General features: G+C 42.0%; 1 protein-coding gene across 1 annotated transcript; it reads left to right on the top strand.

The window, feature by feature from the left end:
* Positions 1–10,014: 10,014 nt before the first annotated feature.
* LOC132529465 (cytochrome c oxidase subunit NDUFA4-like) lies at positions 10,015–10,394 on the top strand. Its single transcript, XM_060165981.1, has one exon. It carries the CDS (start codon positions 10,015–10,017, stop codon positions 10,261–10,263), a length of 249 nt encoding a protein of 82 aa, XP_060021964.1. The 3' UTR covers positions 10,264–10,394.
* Positions 10,395–16,652: the final 6,258 nt, after the last annotated feature.

Here is a 16,652-nt window from a genome sequence, read left to right as displayed (position 1 = left end):
CACTGTTTCCCCTACCCAGGCAACCTCAGGGACAGTTTTCAATACACATATTCCCAATGTCCTTCTTTTTTCTCCCAGATCTAAATGATGATGGTGATGGCGCTGCTAATGACAGTGACAGAAATCTAAAGCTCACTGAACACCCAAGTACTGCTCAAGATGCTTAAGAGGCATTAACTCATCTAATTCCCGCAACAACTCTGTTTTACAGGTAAGAAACTGAGGCATAGAGAAATTAAGAAATTTGCCCAAGATCACAGAGCTAGCAAGTGGAGAGCTGGGCTTTGCACTCAAGCAGTCCCTTAACAGATAATGAAAATGAATGTTAACTGAGCACTTGGTATGTCCCAAGTGCTTTATAAGGATTATCTTTAATTTTTACAGCAGTGCAACAATGCAGTGACTATTATCCTTACTTCACAGAAGAAGAGAGTGAGGTGTAGGAGGAGTAAGTAACTCGCTCAGTCCCCAAAGCCTGCAGGGACCCACCGGGCTAAGTAGTCGGGAGCCAGTTCTGAACAGCAGAAAGATATCTGAAGCTGCACTTTTGGAAAATGAATCTGGCAGCGGCGTAGAAGAGAGACTGTCTTTTCTCAGCTCAGTAGCACCAGCTGGAAGATCTGACCACAGAGCCAGCAAGGGGCAGAGCTGGGGTTAGAACCACATCTATCTGATTCCAGTGCCTGAGTTCATATCCCCTCGGCCAAGTGGACTGAAGCTGGACGAAGGCTTGGGCTCCACAGCCCTCTTCCCTCATTGTGGGTGTTCTGGTGCCTCATGGCCCCGCTGTGCTTCCTCTTGCTTTGAACCCTTCTATTGGCCCATCTCAGCAGCAGACAGTTCCTCTGAGTCAGATATGCTCAGAAAAGCCCAAATCCGCCACCAGTTGGAGCTGGTAAGGCTGCAGTACTTCCTGTTGAAATGGGTCCTGGGGGCAGAAACTGCAGTGTCATTTATACCCAAAGCTCTTTATTCGTGGGGCTTTACAAAACACAGAAGGCCGAGTCCTGTCTCACGGAGCCAACAGACCACAGACATACATAAAATAAGAGAAGAATAATAAACTCTCCCCCCTCTCCTTACACCATAACTTCCATTCTGCCTGAACAGCCCTCTCCGCTGCCCCTTTTGTTTCTTTCATTACCTTCCTCTGAGCAGGCTTATTACTGACATAGACACCTAATTAACACATCAGGTTTCCCCTTTTCCAAAAAGTCTCAGAAATTTGCCTGTTCCCTGATGCTGTTCACTCGAAGCCCCCCCTGCTGTCTTTATTTGTTCTGCTTTTCGTCCTGGCTTGTATCATTTGTTCCTCTGTATTGAAAGCTTGTCAGCTCATGGAACCTGGCACGTATTAATTAGGAGGATGGTCCAGCGCACGTCGCAGCTTGATGGAAAGCAAGCCTGAGTGGGGAACTAGGCAGAGAATCAGAAATAAGCGGAAGCAAGCAGGAGCGGGAGACGGCTTAAGACCATGACCCAATTTTCAGGCCCAGGGCGACCAACGGTCGGCCTTTTTTCCCCCTTTTTTAAAATAAATTTATTTATTTATTTTTGGCTGCGTTGGGTCTTCGTGGCTGTGTGCGGGCTTTCTCTAGTTGCGGTGAGCGGGGGCTACTCTTCATTGCGGTGCTCAGGCTTCTCACTGTGGTTTCTCTTGTTGTGGCGCACAGGCTCTAGGAACACGGGCTTCAGTAGTTGTGGCACGCGGGCTCAGTAGTTGTGGCTTCGTTGCTCCACGGCACATGGGATCTTCCCGGACCAGGGCTCAAACCCGTGTCCCCTGCATTGTCAGGCGGATTCTTTTTTTTTTTTTTCTTTGCGGTACGCGGGCCTCTCATTGTTGTGGCCTCTCCCGTTGCGGAGCACAGGCTCTGGACGCACATGGCTCGCGGGCCTAGCCGCTCCGTGGCATGTGGGATCTTCCCGGACCAGGGCACGAACCCATGTCCCCTGCATCGTCAGGCGGACTCTCAACCGCTGCGCCACCAGAGAAGTCCCAGCAGTTAGCCTTTTGTGCCGTGATTCTTTACTTGGGCTAAGCCAGTCTTCAGCTTGTGCCATTAAAGCTCGTATCGGGTCTTGCTTCTGTGTCTCCACCCAGTTTGTTTCCCTCGGCCAGGATGCCCTTCCTTCTGTCTTCCACCTCTCTGAATTCCACTGATTTACAAGGCCAAGATGAAGCCCCATCTCCTCCAAGAATCCTTCCATGATTCCTCCAACCCTAATTAACTTGCATTTTCATGACACTCTTACAGTATTTGTATCACAGAATCTAGCCCTTGACTATGTAGTCTTCTCAAAGAGAACTGTCTCAGCCTCTCCTCCCCTCAGTCTGGAGAGAAAGAAAAAAAGGGTTCCTCCAGACACAGGTTGAATAAGAAAGAGGCTTGTCAGGCGTTTTGGGTCAGACGTACCCCCAGAGCAGTCCTGCAGCCACCGCAACGAGGGCAGCAGGAGAAGAGCTCAGCAGGTACCTAAGATTATACAGCAGCTACGAAGGGGAATCGCCAGCCATTGTTCAAAAGTATGACCAAGTATACACACCTCCGCTGCTGCCAGCTGCAACGGATTGCCCACCCGTGAGGGAAGCAGCTCAACTGAAAACCAGCTTCTGCAATTTGAAGTGTCTGCCTTCAGAATTTTGGACTCATCTGAAATACCTATTCCTTGTCCTGTACGCAGGTTTTAATACATGTGATGAACTACTGGGTGTCTCTGTGATCCCCTCAAAATTCTTTTTCCATTTCTGGATGCCTTACCCTTGGCTTCTATGTTTGCATCCCATGGCCAGCACCAGTGACTCTCTTCAGAAGACTGGAATTTAGATTCTCCTGGGGGGCCGTTGGTCGATGACTGACTGGTACCCAACATGAAAGCTCAGCTCTCTGCCCAGAGTGGGGATCAAGTCTGAGGTGTACCTTACACTCCACGGCCCTCCCAGGGTCAGGCTGAGGCTCGGACTTGCCTGCAATGGCTCCCTGGCTTGGCTTCTTTGTGTTCTCTGTCCTGCCTGTCTGGCCTCCCACTCCCACCCCATCCCCTCTGATTTTCCCCAGGGAGCAAGTCCTTTAAAAATTCCTTGTCTGTTTCCGGGAGAACCTGACCTAAGATAATACATATGGTGTGTTTTTTCTTTGGTCACTGGCAGTTATACGCCTCACCCCACGCTGCCAGGTCCACGTCTTTGAGTGATGATTGTCATTCTCTTTGACGTAGCCCTCCAGGACCCAACTCCGAGTAAGTTTCACCACAGAGTCCATATTTCACGTTACATCATTGCGAACGTGCCCTCCAACCCAGTAAAAAGCCACCCAGTCACTCCTAGGTGATGTGATAGCAGATACGCAGTCAGAAACCTATTTTTACTTATTCCATTTAGAAGATAAAATGTATCTTATTTTTTCTTCTTGGACTTTCCCCATTCAAAATAATTTCTATGGAATACATTTAAGGACATCAATGTACTAAAATGTTTTGTCTGTGAAAGAGAGGAACCATTAGGACCAAAAGGAGTCAAGGAGCTTGTACATATAATTAAGACAATGATGGTTACTTTCGATCCTGGGTAAAGGTTTCGTTTCATATTTATATCCCAAAGTTTGCAAAGATAACCAATTAAATGTCATCTTTCATCCTCCTAGAAAACAGTAATACCTTCGCCCTCTGTGGCTTTGGACGCTGTCAATGGAGTCACTGATAGATTTCGTTCACTTTTCCAGATCCAGCGGTCCTGATATTGTGACTCTTCTGATAAGCTACCAATGAAGCAAAGGAAACGTTTACCTTTCTGTTCTTGGTCACAATTCCTAACTTCATTAAAATCTATCGCTAAAACCCCACCAGCATGCTGTCACCTTTGTTGCAGGTGTGCATGTTCACTTCCTACCTCTCCAAGCCCAAGGCCAAGCCTTGTAGTTCTGTGTTCCCCTATTTTGCTCGGCACGGGTCCAGAGTCACACCTGCCAAACGTATCAATCTCATGGGAAATGAAAGTCTATCAAGCCAGGCAAATAGGGTCTGTACAAGATTCAACCTATTCATGGGTCCAGGCGACTTTGCAAGCTAGAGCCTCAACTTGGCAGCTGCAATGTACTTTTCTACAGTGTAATTTCTCACACTCCTTTAGCTATCTGCTGTAAGGTGCACTTGGTTTTCTTTCTAGCTCTATTGTTCTACAACTTGATCCATTTTCCTGCCTCCCTGAGATATTTACGTCCTCCTGAACTCAAGGATTTCAGTACTTCAGATTTCTAAGGAAGGCAGTTTATTAGGAAACCTGTGTTTACTCAAGTATGTGGCAAGTCCCACTTGGCCAGCAAGCTAAATGTGATTCCTTGAAATTTTCTTCCAAGCATGGACTCCAGGGAGCTAAATGTAACATTTAGTCATCAACAGGATAATTTAGGTTCATTCTTTCTACTTGACTTCTAAGAAGGGATTGGAGTTCACGCTGGTAGTCTCTAGAAAATGCAACTACCTTCCCACCCTGTAGCGGTATGTTATTATTGAAAGAGCCACCTATTTCCTGCGCTGGCTTCCTCTACGCTTTGGGACTTAGACACAGTGTCTTTTCAGACGTGCTGACTCTTTATGGCTTCGGCAATGTAATAGTGGATAAATGCCGTTGGCCGTTTACCATTTGGGATTCAACTCCACGTCTGGATCTTGTTATGCAGGCATTTTCAGAGCATTACAGCTCAGCTGTGAAAGCACTCTGGCTTAAAGCGAAAATGCAGTAGAACCTTGCTAATCTAACAGCTTAATCACACTTACCACCCCTTCACAGCAAGGACTTAATAGTAAGACTCAAAGTGAGGCTTCATGTCTTCAGAATGCACAGGAACACATTCTTCTGATGACTGTGTTATCATAAATAATCTCCAACTTTGCTTATTGAAGCAAATGAGACATTACTTTACCGCTGTGCTATCCTTTTAATGCAGCCTTCAAGGATAGCTTCAAAATGCTGGAGAACTTGACTGAGATATTCTGCCTAATGCCTTGAATTCTATCCTTCAGTACCAAGACTCTGTGAAAATGTATTGTGATCCCGGGCCATTTCGTGTCTTCAGGTGCCAGAAGACAATCTTTAGAGGAATGTTCTAAACAAGGAATGTTTGGATTTAGATATGGAAATTCACACATATATAATTCTAATTATTTGGCCAGAGTAGCTTAGTACATTTTCTCTCCCTTTGGGGGTGAGGGAAGCTTTCATATTCATATTGAAGTTGTTTCCAGTTATCTAAACGATTTCCATGGCATATACTAGATAAATTTGTTTTCTATTTACCTTCTCGCCATTCATAAAACAGAGAGTGTGTTTCCAAAAGAAGAGAGACTGAAAAAGTGACCTATTGTTATTTTTGAAATCTAACTGATCTCACCTAAAATTCTACTATCTCTAACCAGGAGATTACAGTTGAAAGTTTCTGTGTGTGTGTGTGTGTGTGTGTCCAAAATCGTTATACTCTTCTATACGAGGAAGTTTTTTACAGAGTCCAGAAGACAGCCTTCAGTAACAAAGCTTAATGGAGATACAAGAGGGAAAAGTTGACGGCTCATGTTCACAAGTTCCCACGAAAATGACTACCAATCTATCCAACAAATATGTTTTCTACTGAGTATAGTGCCTGAATCTGAGTACAACACAAATACCCTGTACAGATGGATATGGCCATTTTAAGTGACTTAAAATGTCTTGATGGTTGGGGTTATAATCCAGTGTCGTGCAGGCTTCCCGTACATGGGGCTTTAGAATGCCCAGTCTCTGGTTATTTCAGAATAGGGTCTAGGTATGTGACTTGCTTTGTGGAGATCCCTTATTTTTTGGCAACAGGTTGCTCAAGACTTCCAAAGTAATTGGTATTCTCTCTTGTTGCTTCATCTATTCTAGAGATGACATTTGTCAAAGATGGAAAAGACACCTCAGAGTTTTGCCCTGACTCAAGTTGTCCCAAGTGATGTCAATTCAACATCACTCCTTATAAATAAATGACTACAGACCCAATCATCAGAACCAAAGTTTCTCTTCAAGAAAAGGGTATTTTTCCATATATGCAAATTGAGCCAGATATTTCTCTTTTCAGAAACTCAGCATCATTGTATGTGGCAGGAGAAACATCAGTAGTAATCCAGTATTCCAAAGAATTCTTAGCTGATACCTTCATCTTTGAGGGAAGGAATTCCTAGGAAATCAGTGGAGAGTAACCGCTGAGGTCTGCATCTCAACTTTTCTGGGTTTCATGATCAGTATGATCTTTCCAAGTGAATTCTTGGGAGTCTACAGAAAATCTTTGCAAATTTAAAAATAATCCTTTACAAACATATGTGAAATTATGTCCCTGCCTTGCTCAAAACACTCCCCTGAGGGCTTCCCTGGTGGCACAGTGGTTGAGAGTCCGCCTGCCGATGCAGGGGACATGGGTTCGTGCCCCGGTCTGGGAAGATCCCACATGCTGCGGAGCGGCTGGGCCCGTGAGTCATGGCCGCTGAGCCTGCGCATCCGGAGCCTGTGCTCCGCAACGGGAGAGGCCGCGGCTGTGAGAGGCCCGCGTACCGCAAAACAAACAAACAAACAAACAAAAAACACTCCCCTGACTTCCCATGACATTCGGAAGAAAATTCAGTCTTCACCATGCCTCCAGGTTTCCTCATGGCTGGCCTCTGCTTGAATCTCTGGCATCCTTGCCCTCCCTCATGGGTTCTGTTCACCACGGCCTCCTTGATATTCCAGCCTCCAGCCTCCAGCCTGTGCACCCACTGTCCCCCTGCCAGAAGTGCTCTTCCCCCAGATGACTCACCCTACACCTGTGACTCGTTCCCTCATTTGGTCTCTGCTCAGATGTCTCCCCTCCTCAGAGAGGACCTCCCTGAACCCCCGTTATGGGCTGAATTGTGTCCTCCCAGAATTCATATTGAAGCCCTAGCCCTCAGCATCTCAGAATGTGACTATATTCATCAATAAGCCCTTTAAAGAGGTGATTAAGTTAAAAAGGGTTTGTAAGGGTAGCCCTAATTCGATATGACTGGTGTCCTAATAAGAATAAGAGATTAGCACAGACAAAGACACAGAGAGATGACCAAGTGAACACACAGTGAGAAGATGGCCATCTGTAAGCCAAGGAGAGAGGCCTCAGAAGAAACCAAAACTGCTGACACCTCGACCTTGGACTTCTAACCTCTAGAACCGTGAGAAAACACATTTCTGTTGTTTAAGCCGCTCTATCTGTGATATTGTGTTACGGCCACCAAGCTAATACACTCCCCCAATCTAAGGGCCCTTCCCTGACTACTCTCCCCCATTCTGTGGTTTACATCTCTTCCTAGCCCTTGAGAGTACGAACTTATTTATTTATTTCATTTCATTTTTTTCTTTTCCATTATGGTTTATCACAAGGTATTGAATATAGTTCCCTGTGCTATACAGTAGGACCTTGCTGTTGATACTTTTTAAAATTGAGATTTAATTGACATATAACATTATATCAGTTTCAGGTGTACAATGTAATGATTTGATATATATATATATATATATACTGTGAAATGGCCACCACAACAAGTCTAGTTAACATTCACCATTGCACATAGTTACAATTTTTTTCTTGTGCTGAGAACTTTTAAGGTCTATTTACTTTCTTAGCAACTTTCAGATGTACAATACAGTATTACTAACTACAGTCACCGTGCAGTATGTTACATCCCCAGGACTTATTTATTTTATAACTGGAAGTTTGTACCTTTTGACCACCTTCACACGTGGTAGGTGTTCAGTAAATATTTGCTTAATGAATTAATAAATATATTAAATAATGCACAGTAGTCTAGCTCTACAATAACTCTACTAGGAGCTCTGAGCCGTGTATGAATACAGATATTAAGGTCTTATGTTTAAATCAAATGAAGCAACTTATTCCCTAAATGTATAGAAACCTGGATTGAAATGATTATAATCCTGGCAGGCACCTCGGAAATGACACTGAAATGAAACTAAGAACTAGAGAGTTACTAAGTGGAAGCTGTGAATAGGATATCAAATTCAAGAACATAAACAGTTTTTCTTTCTGCTTTCTGGTCATTATACTACATTTGGAATAGTTAGGAAAAAACACACAACAAAGAAGCTAATGTTCTAAAAGGCAGAGATACTTGAAAGTCTTTGAACACCTCACCAGAAATAATTTAACCCAATAAGATTAAAATTCCAGATCAAAGGTAGCAAAAATACAGAAAAGGAAGAAAGACAGTTGTAAGACCTCCCATTCCCACACACGTTTACCACCACGCCAATAATTAGTAGACGTGGGGTTCCCATAGCAAATAATTTCCATTTCCACCACCTGTAAGAAATAGCATTACATCAATGTTCTCAGAAACATAGCTGATCTCCATCACTCATGATCTGATTGGTCTAGGAACAGATAAACAATAGAGAAAAAATAATGATACACAAGGATGAATCTTTACCATCATATAATCAATCAGCAAACATGTATTGACTACCTGCTACTATTTGAAATTCTATCCATGGTGTCATAGGAAAATCCAACATTATATTCAAAAGCTTCACGTGATTTATGTAGTCAAGCAAACCTACATTAAATGGATATTAAGTCCCTCGCTGGAATGTAAGCCAGGGCCATGACACCGGTTCACCTCTGTATTTCAAGATCCTTACACCTAGCTAGGGCTGCAATAATATTTGTTGAATGAATAAATGAATATCAAAATAGAAGTAAAAATACGGCAGTGGCTCCGTTTCTTGAGTGACCCATGAGTCATGAATTCAAAACTGTTAGAACCTTTAAAAGGACTTTGGTCAGCAAGCTTTGTAGGGAAAAAACAGGCTACTGGACATCCAATCCAAAGACAAGGATTCCCTACACTCAACCTCGTGGTCAAATATCATCCAGTGTCTACCACTGACTGCTTTGCTGGCAGCGGCAACGAATGTCTGTTATTTTGGACTGTCCTGCATGGACTCCCTCCTTCTTTGAATACCGACATCTCAATTTGCCTTTCTCAGCCTTGATTCACACAGTTTAGGTGGAGCCAAACCCTCTCCCCACCCAGCGAAGATGGGCAATTGGCTCAGGTCAGGCCAAGCCAAGGTTGCCTTCCACTTGACCACAGTGATGGGTTTAGGGATATTAGGTGACTCAAGACAGGTCCACAAGACTCAAGGCCAGATTCATGCTGGGACTTCAGAGGGAAAAGCCTTGTCTTTTTACCAAACTCTAGACTTTATTTATTTATCTTCGTTTCTGTGCACCACTTTCTCAAGTTGCGGCGAGAGGGGGCTACTCTTCATTGTGGTGCGCAGGCTTCTCAGTGCTGTGGCTTCTCTTGCTGCGGAGCATGGGCTCTAGGCACGCGGGCTTCAGTAGCTGTGGCGCACAGGCTTAGTTGCTCTGTGGCATGTGAGATCTTCCCGGACCAGGGCTCGAACCCGTGTCCCCTGCATTGGCAGGCAGATTCTTAACCACTGCGCCACCAGGGAAGTCCCAAACTCTAGACTTTTAGATGTAGGTCTGATGCTAGTCAGTTTAACCATGTTAGCAGAGAGGTAGGCAACTCTAGAGGTGGAGAAAATGTGTGTGTGTGTGTGTGTGTGTGTGTGTGTGTGTGTGTGTGTACGCACGCGCGCGCTCATGCCTGGGTGTTCACACGCTTGGGCATGGTGGGGGGAGAGGAGAAAGAGAGAGAGAGCGCGTGAGAGAGCACGCAAGCCACCATTTAGTCACTTGGATACAGCCGTGCCTGAAACTGGATACACACCACTGATAAATTCCCATAGTGCTTCAGCAAATTTGAGTTGGTTTCCCGGGCTCTCTAGCAAAATAACTTGAATAATACAACAACACAGAGCAAGCGTCAAACTAGTCTGCTTCTCAGTGGAACATCCCATGGTGAAAGCAGTTGTCAAGAAAAAGGAATACAGTAGACTGTTTAGTCCCAGGCCTTGAAAGTTTGTTGTTCTCTCCGGCTGGACTCGAGGCTTCTGTCGCAACCATGCTTCTCCAGATCATCATTCAGGCCAAGAGGCATCCTAGCTTGATCCCTATCTTCATATTTACTGGAGTGGGAGGTACTGGAGCAGCGCTGTATGTCTCGCACCTGGCGTTGTTCAATCCAGATGTCAGTTGGAACAGAAAGGATAACCCAGAACCCTGGAACAAACTGGGTCCCAATGATCAGTACAAGTTCTATTCAGTGAATGTAGATTACAGCAAACTGAAGAGAGAAGGTCCAGACTTCTAAATGAAATGTTTCACTATAAAACTGCTTAGAATGAAGTTCTTCCAGAAGCCACCTGCACAATTTTCCACTTAACCAGGAAATATTTCCCCTCTAAATGCACGAAATCATGTTGGTGTATTGTGCTGGGGTTTACACTGATTAATAAATAGTCTGAAACTTGAAAAAAGACCAAAGAAAAAGGACTACAAATTTATGGACAAGCATGGAACTGGGAAAGTTACCTCCCCACTCTGCGCCCAAGTTTCTGCATCTGTGAAATGGGGATAATAATGAAACCTCCCTCATGGCATTATTGTGATTAAATAAGTCAATAAGAAAAGTGTTATATGAAAGTATCCCAAATGTTGGTACGATTGGTACTATTATTAGTTATTGTTACTATTATTGTTATTTCCATCGTAAAAATGATTATATCAATGCTAGAATTCTATTGCTCTATGTGAAGGCTCTACTATGGAGTCATATTTGAATTGTTACCAAGTTGAATTAACTACCCATAGGGTCTATTATTGGATACATTGAGCATTTATTCAATCATTCAGAAAGGAAATCCCAGCCAAAAACAAAAAAGAAAGAAAGAATTACAAAGGAACTTCCCTGGCAGTCCAGTGGTTAAGATGCACTTCCAGTGCAGGGGGAGCGAGTTCAATCCCTGGTCGGGGAACTAAGATCCCACATGCTGCTGGGCTCCCCCAAAAAGGAAATCCACATCCAAGTCTGGGATCTGGCCTGACTCCTGAATCCACAGGGAGCACCCGTGGGCAAATAGGAGACCCCTGGAGGACAGGGTCCTTATCACTACAAGAGCCTATGGCTCCATCTGCACCTGTGGAATCAGGCAAACTTCCCTTCTCTGTGGAATCAAGTATTTTTAAGGGAACGGAGGGAAAAGGATAATGGTAGCTTTAGCTTGAATCTGAGGCTGCTGTAAGAGAGAATAACAGTGTTGGTAATTTCTCCTTCCTGTTTAAGCACTTCGGTGAAGTGCCTTCCCCTAAATTAAACTGGGAAGTAAGAAAAGACTAGTTCACATGCCAGCATACAGACCCACAGGCCCACTTGGCTACAGATTTCTAGCACACGGGAGTTGTCTTAGAGGAGAACTGGGGAACTGGGCCAGACTGCAATAGCAGAATTTCCCTCCACTGTGGGAAAAAAAAAAGAAAAAAGAAAATGAACTTCAGTCATCTCAGTCAAAAATGTACTGAGGTTGGGCTTCCCTGGTGGCGCAGTGGTTGAGAGTCCGCCTGCCGATGCAGGGGACACGGGTTCGTGCTCCGGTCTGGGAGGATCCCATGTGCCGTGAAGCGGCTGGGCCTGTGAGCCATGGCTGCTGAGCCTGCGCGTCCAGAACCTGTGCTCTGCAATGGGAGAGGCCACAACAGTGAGAGGCCCGCGTACCGCAAAAAATAAATTAAAAAATGTACTGAGGTTTTCTTCCCAAATCCTTTATCTTTCTTCTCAGTCTCTTTCTCCTCCTTCTCCTCCGCCTCCTCTTTTTAAGAAAAACTGTGGTAACATATACATATATGTTATATGTATATGTATACATATATGTTAAAAACTGTGGTAACATATACCATATCCATAATGTTAAAGTGTGCCGTTCAGTGGCACTGAGTACTTTCACATTGTGCAACCGTCCGCATCATGCATCTCCAGAACTTTCTCATCATCCCACCCTGAAACTCTGTCGACATTAAACACCAGCTCTCCATTTCCCCTCCCCCAGCCTCTGGTATCCACTATTTTACTTTCTGTTTCTATGAATTTGACTGCTCTAGGTCTCTGATATGAGTGGAATCACACTGTATCTGTAGTTTTGTAACTGGATTATTTCACCTAGCTTAATGTTTTCAATGTTCATGTTGTGGCATGAGCCTGAATTTCCTTCTTTTTTAAGACTGGATAATGTTCCATTGTATGTACCACATTTTGTTTATCTATTTATCTGTTTACGGACACTTACGTTGCTTGCACCTTTTGACTCTTGTGAATAATGCTCCTATGAACATGGGTGTACAAATATACATGTTCCAGTACCTGATTTCAATTCCTTTGGCTATATGCCCAGAAGTGGAATTGCTAGATCATGGGGTAAATCTACGTTTAATTATTTGAGGAACCATCATACTGTTTTCCTTAGCAGTTATACTGTTTTCTATTCCCACTAGCTATGTACCATGGTTCAATTTCTCCACTTCTTCACGAGTATTTGTTATTTTCTGTTTTTCTTTTTAAAAAAAACAATGGCCGTATTAACGGGTGTGAAGTGGTATCTCATTATGGTTTTGATTTGAATTTCCCTAGTGATCAGTGATGTTGAGCATCTTTTCATGTGTTTAGTGACTTTTTGTATATCTTCTTTGATGGAATGTCTATATATTCAAGTCCTTTGCTCGTTTTTTAATTGAGTTATTTGGTATTGTTGAGTTGTAAGAGTTCTTTATATATTTTGAATATGAATCCCTTATTAGATATATGATTCACAAATATTTTATCCTGTTTCCTGGGTTGGCTTTTCACTCTGTTGATAATGTCCTTTCATGCACAGAAGTTTTAAATTTTGACGTAGACCAATTTATCTGTTTTTTCTTTTGTTACCTATGCTTTAGGTGTCATATCCACAAAATCATCACCAAATCCAACGTCATGAACTTTTTTCTTTATGTTTTCTTTGAAGAGTTTTATACCTTTGACTCATGTTTAGGTTTCTGATCCATTTTGAGTTAATTTCTGTATATGGTGTAAGGTCCAACTTCATTTTTTGGCATGTGAATATCCAGTTTTCCTGTCACCATTTGTGGAAAAAAAAAACCAACCCACAATGTTTAGTTTTGAAAACACTCATAACTGTGAGGTATAAAATCTTTTCTCAGTTCTTTTAGTGTTTGCTTTGTGTATGTGAAGCTCTGTGAATAGCTATATACTCATGTAGAACCGTTATGTTTTTTTAATGAATGATCCTTTATCATTGTGAATTGTTCCTCTTTTTCTCTGGTTATATTCTTTATCCTGAAGTTCACCTTGTCTGATATTAATATAGACACTCAGCTTTCTTATTATTAATGTTTGTATAGTATATCTTTTTCCATTCCTTTATATTTAAATTAGATCTCTTGTAGGCAATGTTCCATTGGGTTTTACTTTCTTATCCAGTTTGACTTTTAATTAAAGTATTTTTATTTAATGTAGTTTGTGATATGGTTGGAGCTAAGTCCAACCGTACTATTTTATTTTCTACTTGGTTATTTGTATTTTTTCCTCTTTTCATGCTATCTTTTAGATTATTTTTAGATTCTATTTTCTCTCTATTGGCTTATTATCAGTGTCTACTTGCCTTATTTTTTTGATGGAGTATAGAGTTCACAATAAGCACCTTTAACATCACAGTCTACTCTCAAATCGTAATATACCACTAATATGTACCCTAAGAACCACACAATAGCTGTACTTCCATTTCTCCCTTGGGGTCATTTAAACAATTGTTGTCATTCATTTTACTTCTACATATATAATAACCCCCACTACATTGCTATTATTTTTTTCCTTAAATGGTCAATTCTTTTTAAAAGAAAATTTTAAATTAGGGAGACACTTATTTTGTATTTATACACACATTCACCACTTCAGTGTTCTTCCCTTCGTTTAGAGCCAAGCCTCCAACTGGTATCATTTTTCCTTCAGCCTGAAACGTTTCCTTTAACATTTCTTATGGTGTAGGTCTCCCGGATAAAAAGCCTTGTTTTGCTTCCATTTTGAAGATTATTTTTTCTAGATATAGAATTCTACTTTAACCTTTTTTTTCCCCTTCCATCTCTATAAGAACACATTTTCCTTGTCTTCTAGCTTGCATTGTTCCTGACAAGAAGTCTGTGAGCATTCTCGTCTTTGCTCCGTATATGTAATATGTCTCTCTTTCTGGCTCCTTTTAGTAACTCTTTTATCACTGGTTTTCAGTTAACTTGTGATGTGTTTTTATTTGTATATTTTCTGCTTGGGATTCATTGAGCCTCTTGAATCTATACATTTATAGTTTTCCTTAAACTTGGGAAAATTTTGGCCATTATTTCTTCAAATAGCATTTCTGTCCCCCCTTTTCTGGTACTCCCATTTTATATATGTTAGACCACTTAATCTTGTTCCACAGGTCACTAAAGCTCTTTTCATTTTTTTCTTCTCTGTGTTTCAGCCTAGATAGTTTCCTGTGTGATTTCTTCAAGTTCACTGATCTTTTTTTTTCTATAGTGTCCAATCTCTTGTAAAACTTGTCCAGTGAATTCTTCACTTCATTTGGTTCCATTGAAATTCCATTCATTTCTTTTTTTATAGTTTGTATTTCTCTCCTCAGTATGATCATGTTTTCCTTTGATTTCTTAAACATATTAATATGAGCTATTTTAAAGTTTTTGTTTGATGATTCCATTATTGCTATCATTTCTGGGTCTGTTTCTTATGATTAATTTTTCTCCTGATTATGAATCATACCATCTTGCTTCTTTGAATGTTTAGTAACTTTTGACTGTGATTTAAAATTTTTTTAATTAATTAATTAATTTATTTATTTTTGGCTGCGTTGGGTCTTCACTACAGCATGCAGGCTTTCTTTAGTTGCAGCGAGCAGGGGCTACTCTTTGTTGCAGTCCGCGGGCTTCTCATTGCAGTGGCTTCTCTTGTTGGGGAGCATGGGCTCTAGGCACAGGCTTCAGTAGTTGTGGCTCGAGGGGTCTAGAGTGCAGGCTCAGTAGTTGTGGCTCAGGGGCTTCATTGCTTCGCGGCATGTGGGATCTTCCCGGACCAGGGCTTGAACCTGTGTCCCCTGCATTGGCAGGTAGATTCTTAACCACTGCACCACCAGGGAAGCCCCTTGATGTGATTTTAAATTTCACATTGTTTTGTGTCTGGCTTTTGTTGTCTTTCTTTAGAGTATTGATGTTTATTTTGACAAGCATTAATTTACTTATGGACTAGCTTAATTTTTTTTATTTTCAAGCTTTGTTAGGTCGAATCTAGAACATCCACTGTTTTAGGGCTAATTTATCTCTACTACTATGGCCTAACTGTTCTGAGGTCTCTAGTAAATGCCTCAGTGGTTGTAATAAGCAAAATAATGGCCTCCCCAAATGTCCACATCCTAATTCCTGGAACCTGGGAATAATTAAGTTAAATGACAAAGGGGAAATAGGGTTTAAGAATTAAGTTTTGCTAATCAGCTGACTTTAAATTAGGGAGATTATCCTGGGTTATCTAGGTGGGTTCAAGGGTCTTTAAAAGCTGAAGAGGGAGGCAGAAGAGAGAACCAGAGAGACAGAGTGTGAGAAGGACGCAGCTCAATGTTGTTGACTTTGAAGACAGAGGAAAGAGGCCATGAGTCAAAAAACAGTGGGTGGTTCCCAGGAGGGAAAAAATGCAAAGAAACAGATTCTTCCCCAGATCCTCCAGAAAGGAATGCATCATACCTGCATTTGGGTCTTACCCCAGTGAGATCTCTGTCAGACTTCTGGTCTACAGAACTGTAAGTTAATACATTTGTGTTGTTTTAAACCACTACATTGAGAGTAATTTGTTACAGCAGCCGCAGAAAACCAAGGCAGTGGTCAGTGAGATTTCTCTACGCTGACTGGGTGGAACTCAACTGTCTTCCAGATAATCGTGAATGCTGAGAATGTTTCTGTTTATGGCTCCCTCGTGCTTCTTTCACCTTGTTTTGTTTCCCTTCCCTCAGGGATTATAGTCCTGCTGTCCAACATCTGAAAATAATTGTATCATATATTTTATCCAGTTGTCTAGTTGTTTATGGCAGGAAGGGAACAAATAGTACTGGTTATTCCAACATGGCTAGAGGCAGAATATAATGTGTGCAACTTTGCATATTGAGAAACAAATTTATATAGCATGACTTTTTTTTTAACATCTTTATTGGAGTATAATTGCTTTACAATGGTATGTTAGTTCCTGCTTTATAACAAAGTGAATCAGCTATACATATACATATGTTCCCATATCTCTTCCCTCTTGCGTCTCCCTCCCTCCCACCCTCCCTATTCCACCCCTCTAGTGTATATATGTCCATGTCACTCTCTTACTTCATCCCAGCTTACCCTTCCCCCTTCCCGTGTCCTCAAGTCCATTCTCTAGTTCTGCGTCTTTATTCCTGTCCTGACCCTAGGTTCTTCAGAACCTTTTTTTGTTTTTGGATTCCATATATATGTGTTAGCATACGGTATTTGTTTTTCTCTTTCTGACTTACTTCACTCTGTATGACAGATTCTAGGTCCAGCCAGCTGACTACAGATAACTCAACATCGTTTCATTTTGTGGCTGAGTAATATTCCATTGTATATATGTGCTACATCTTCTTTATCCATTCATCTGTCGATGGACACTTA

Source organism: Lagenorhynchus albirostris, chromosome 1, assembly GCF_949774975.1.
Source record: "Lagenorhynchus albirostris chromosome 1, mLagAlb1.1, whole genome shotgun sequence".
In the NCBI taxonomy this organism is placed as follows: Eukaryota; Metazoa; Chordata; class Mammalia; order Artiodactyla; family Delphinidae; genus Lagenorhynchus; species Lagenorhynchus albirostris.
This window is presented reverse-complemented; position numbering and strand designations above follow the sequence as displayed.

Bases quoted from the DNA above. Each gene is read 5' to 3' on its own strand.
- LOC132529465 (XM_060165981.1), top strand. From the start codon at position 10,015: ATGCTTCTCCAGATCATCATTCAGGCCAAGAGGCATCCTAGCTTGATC.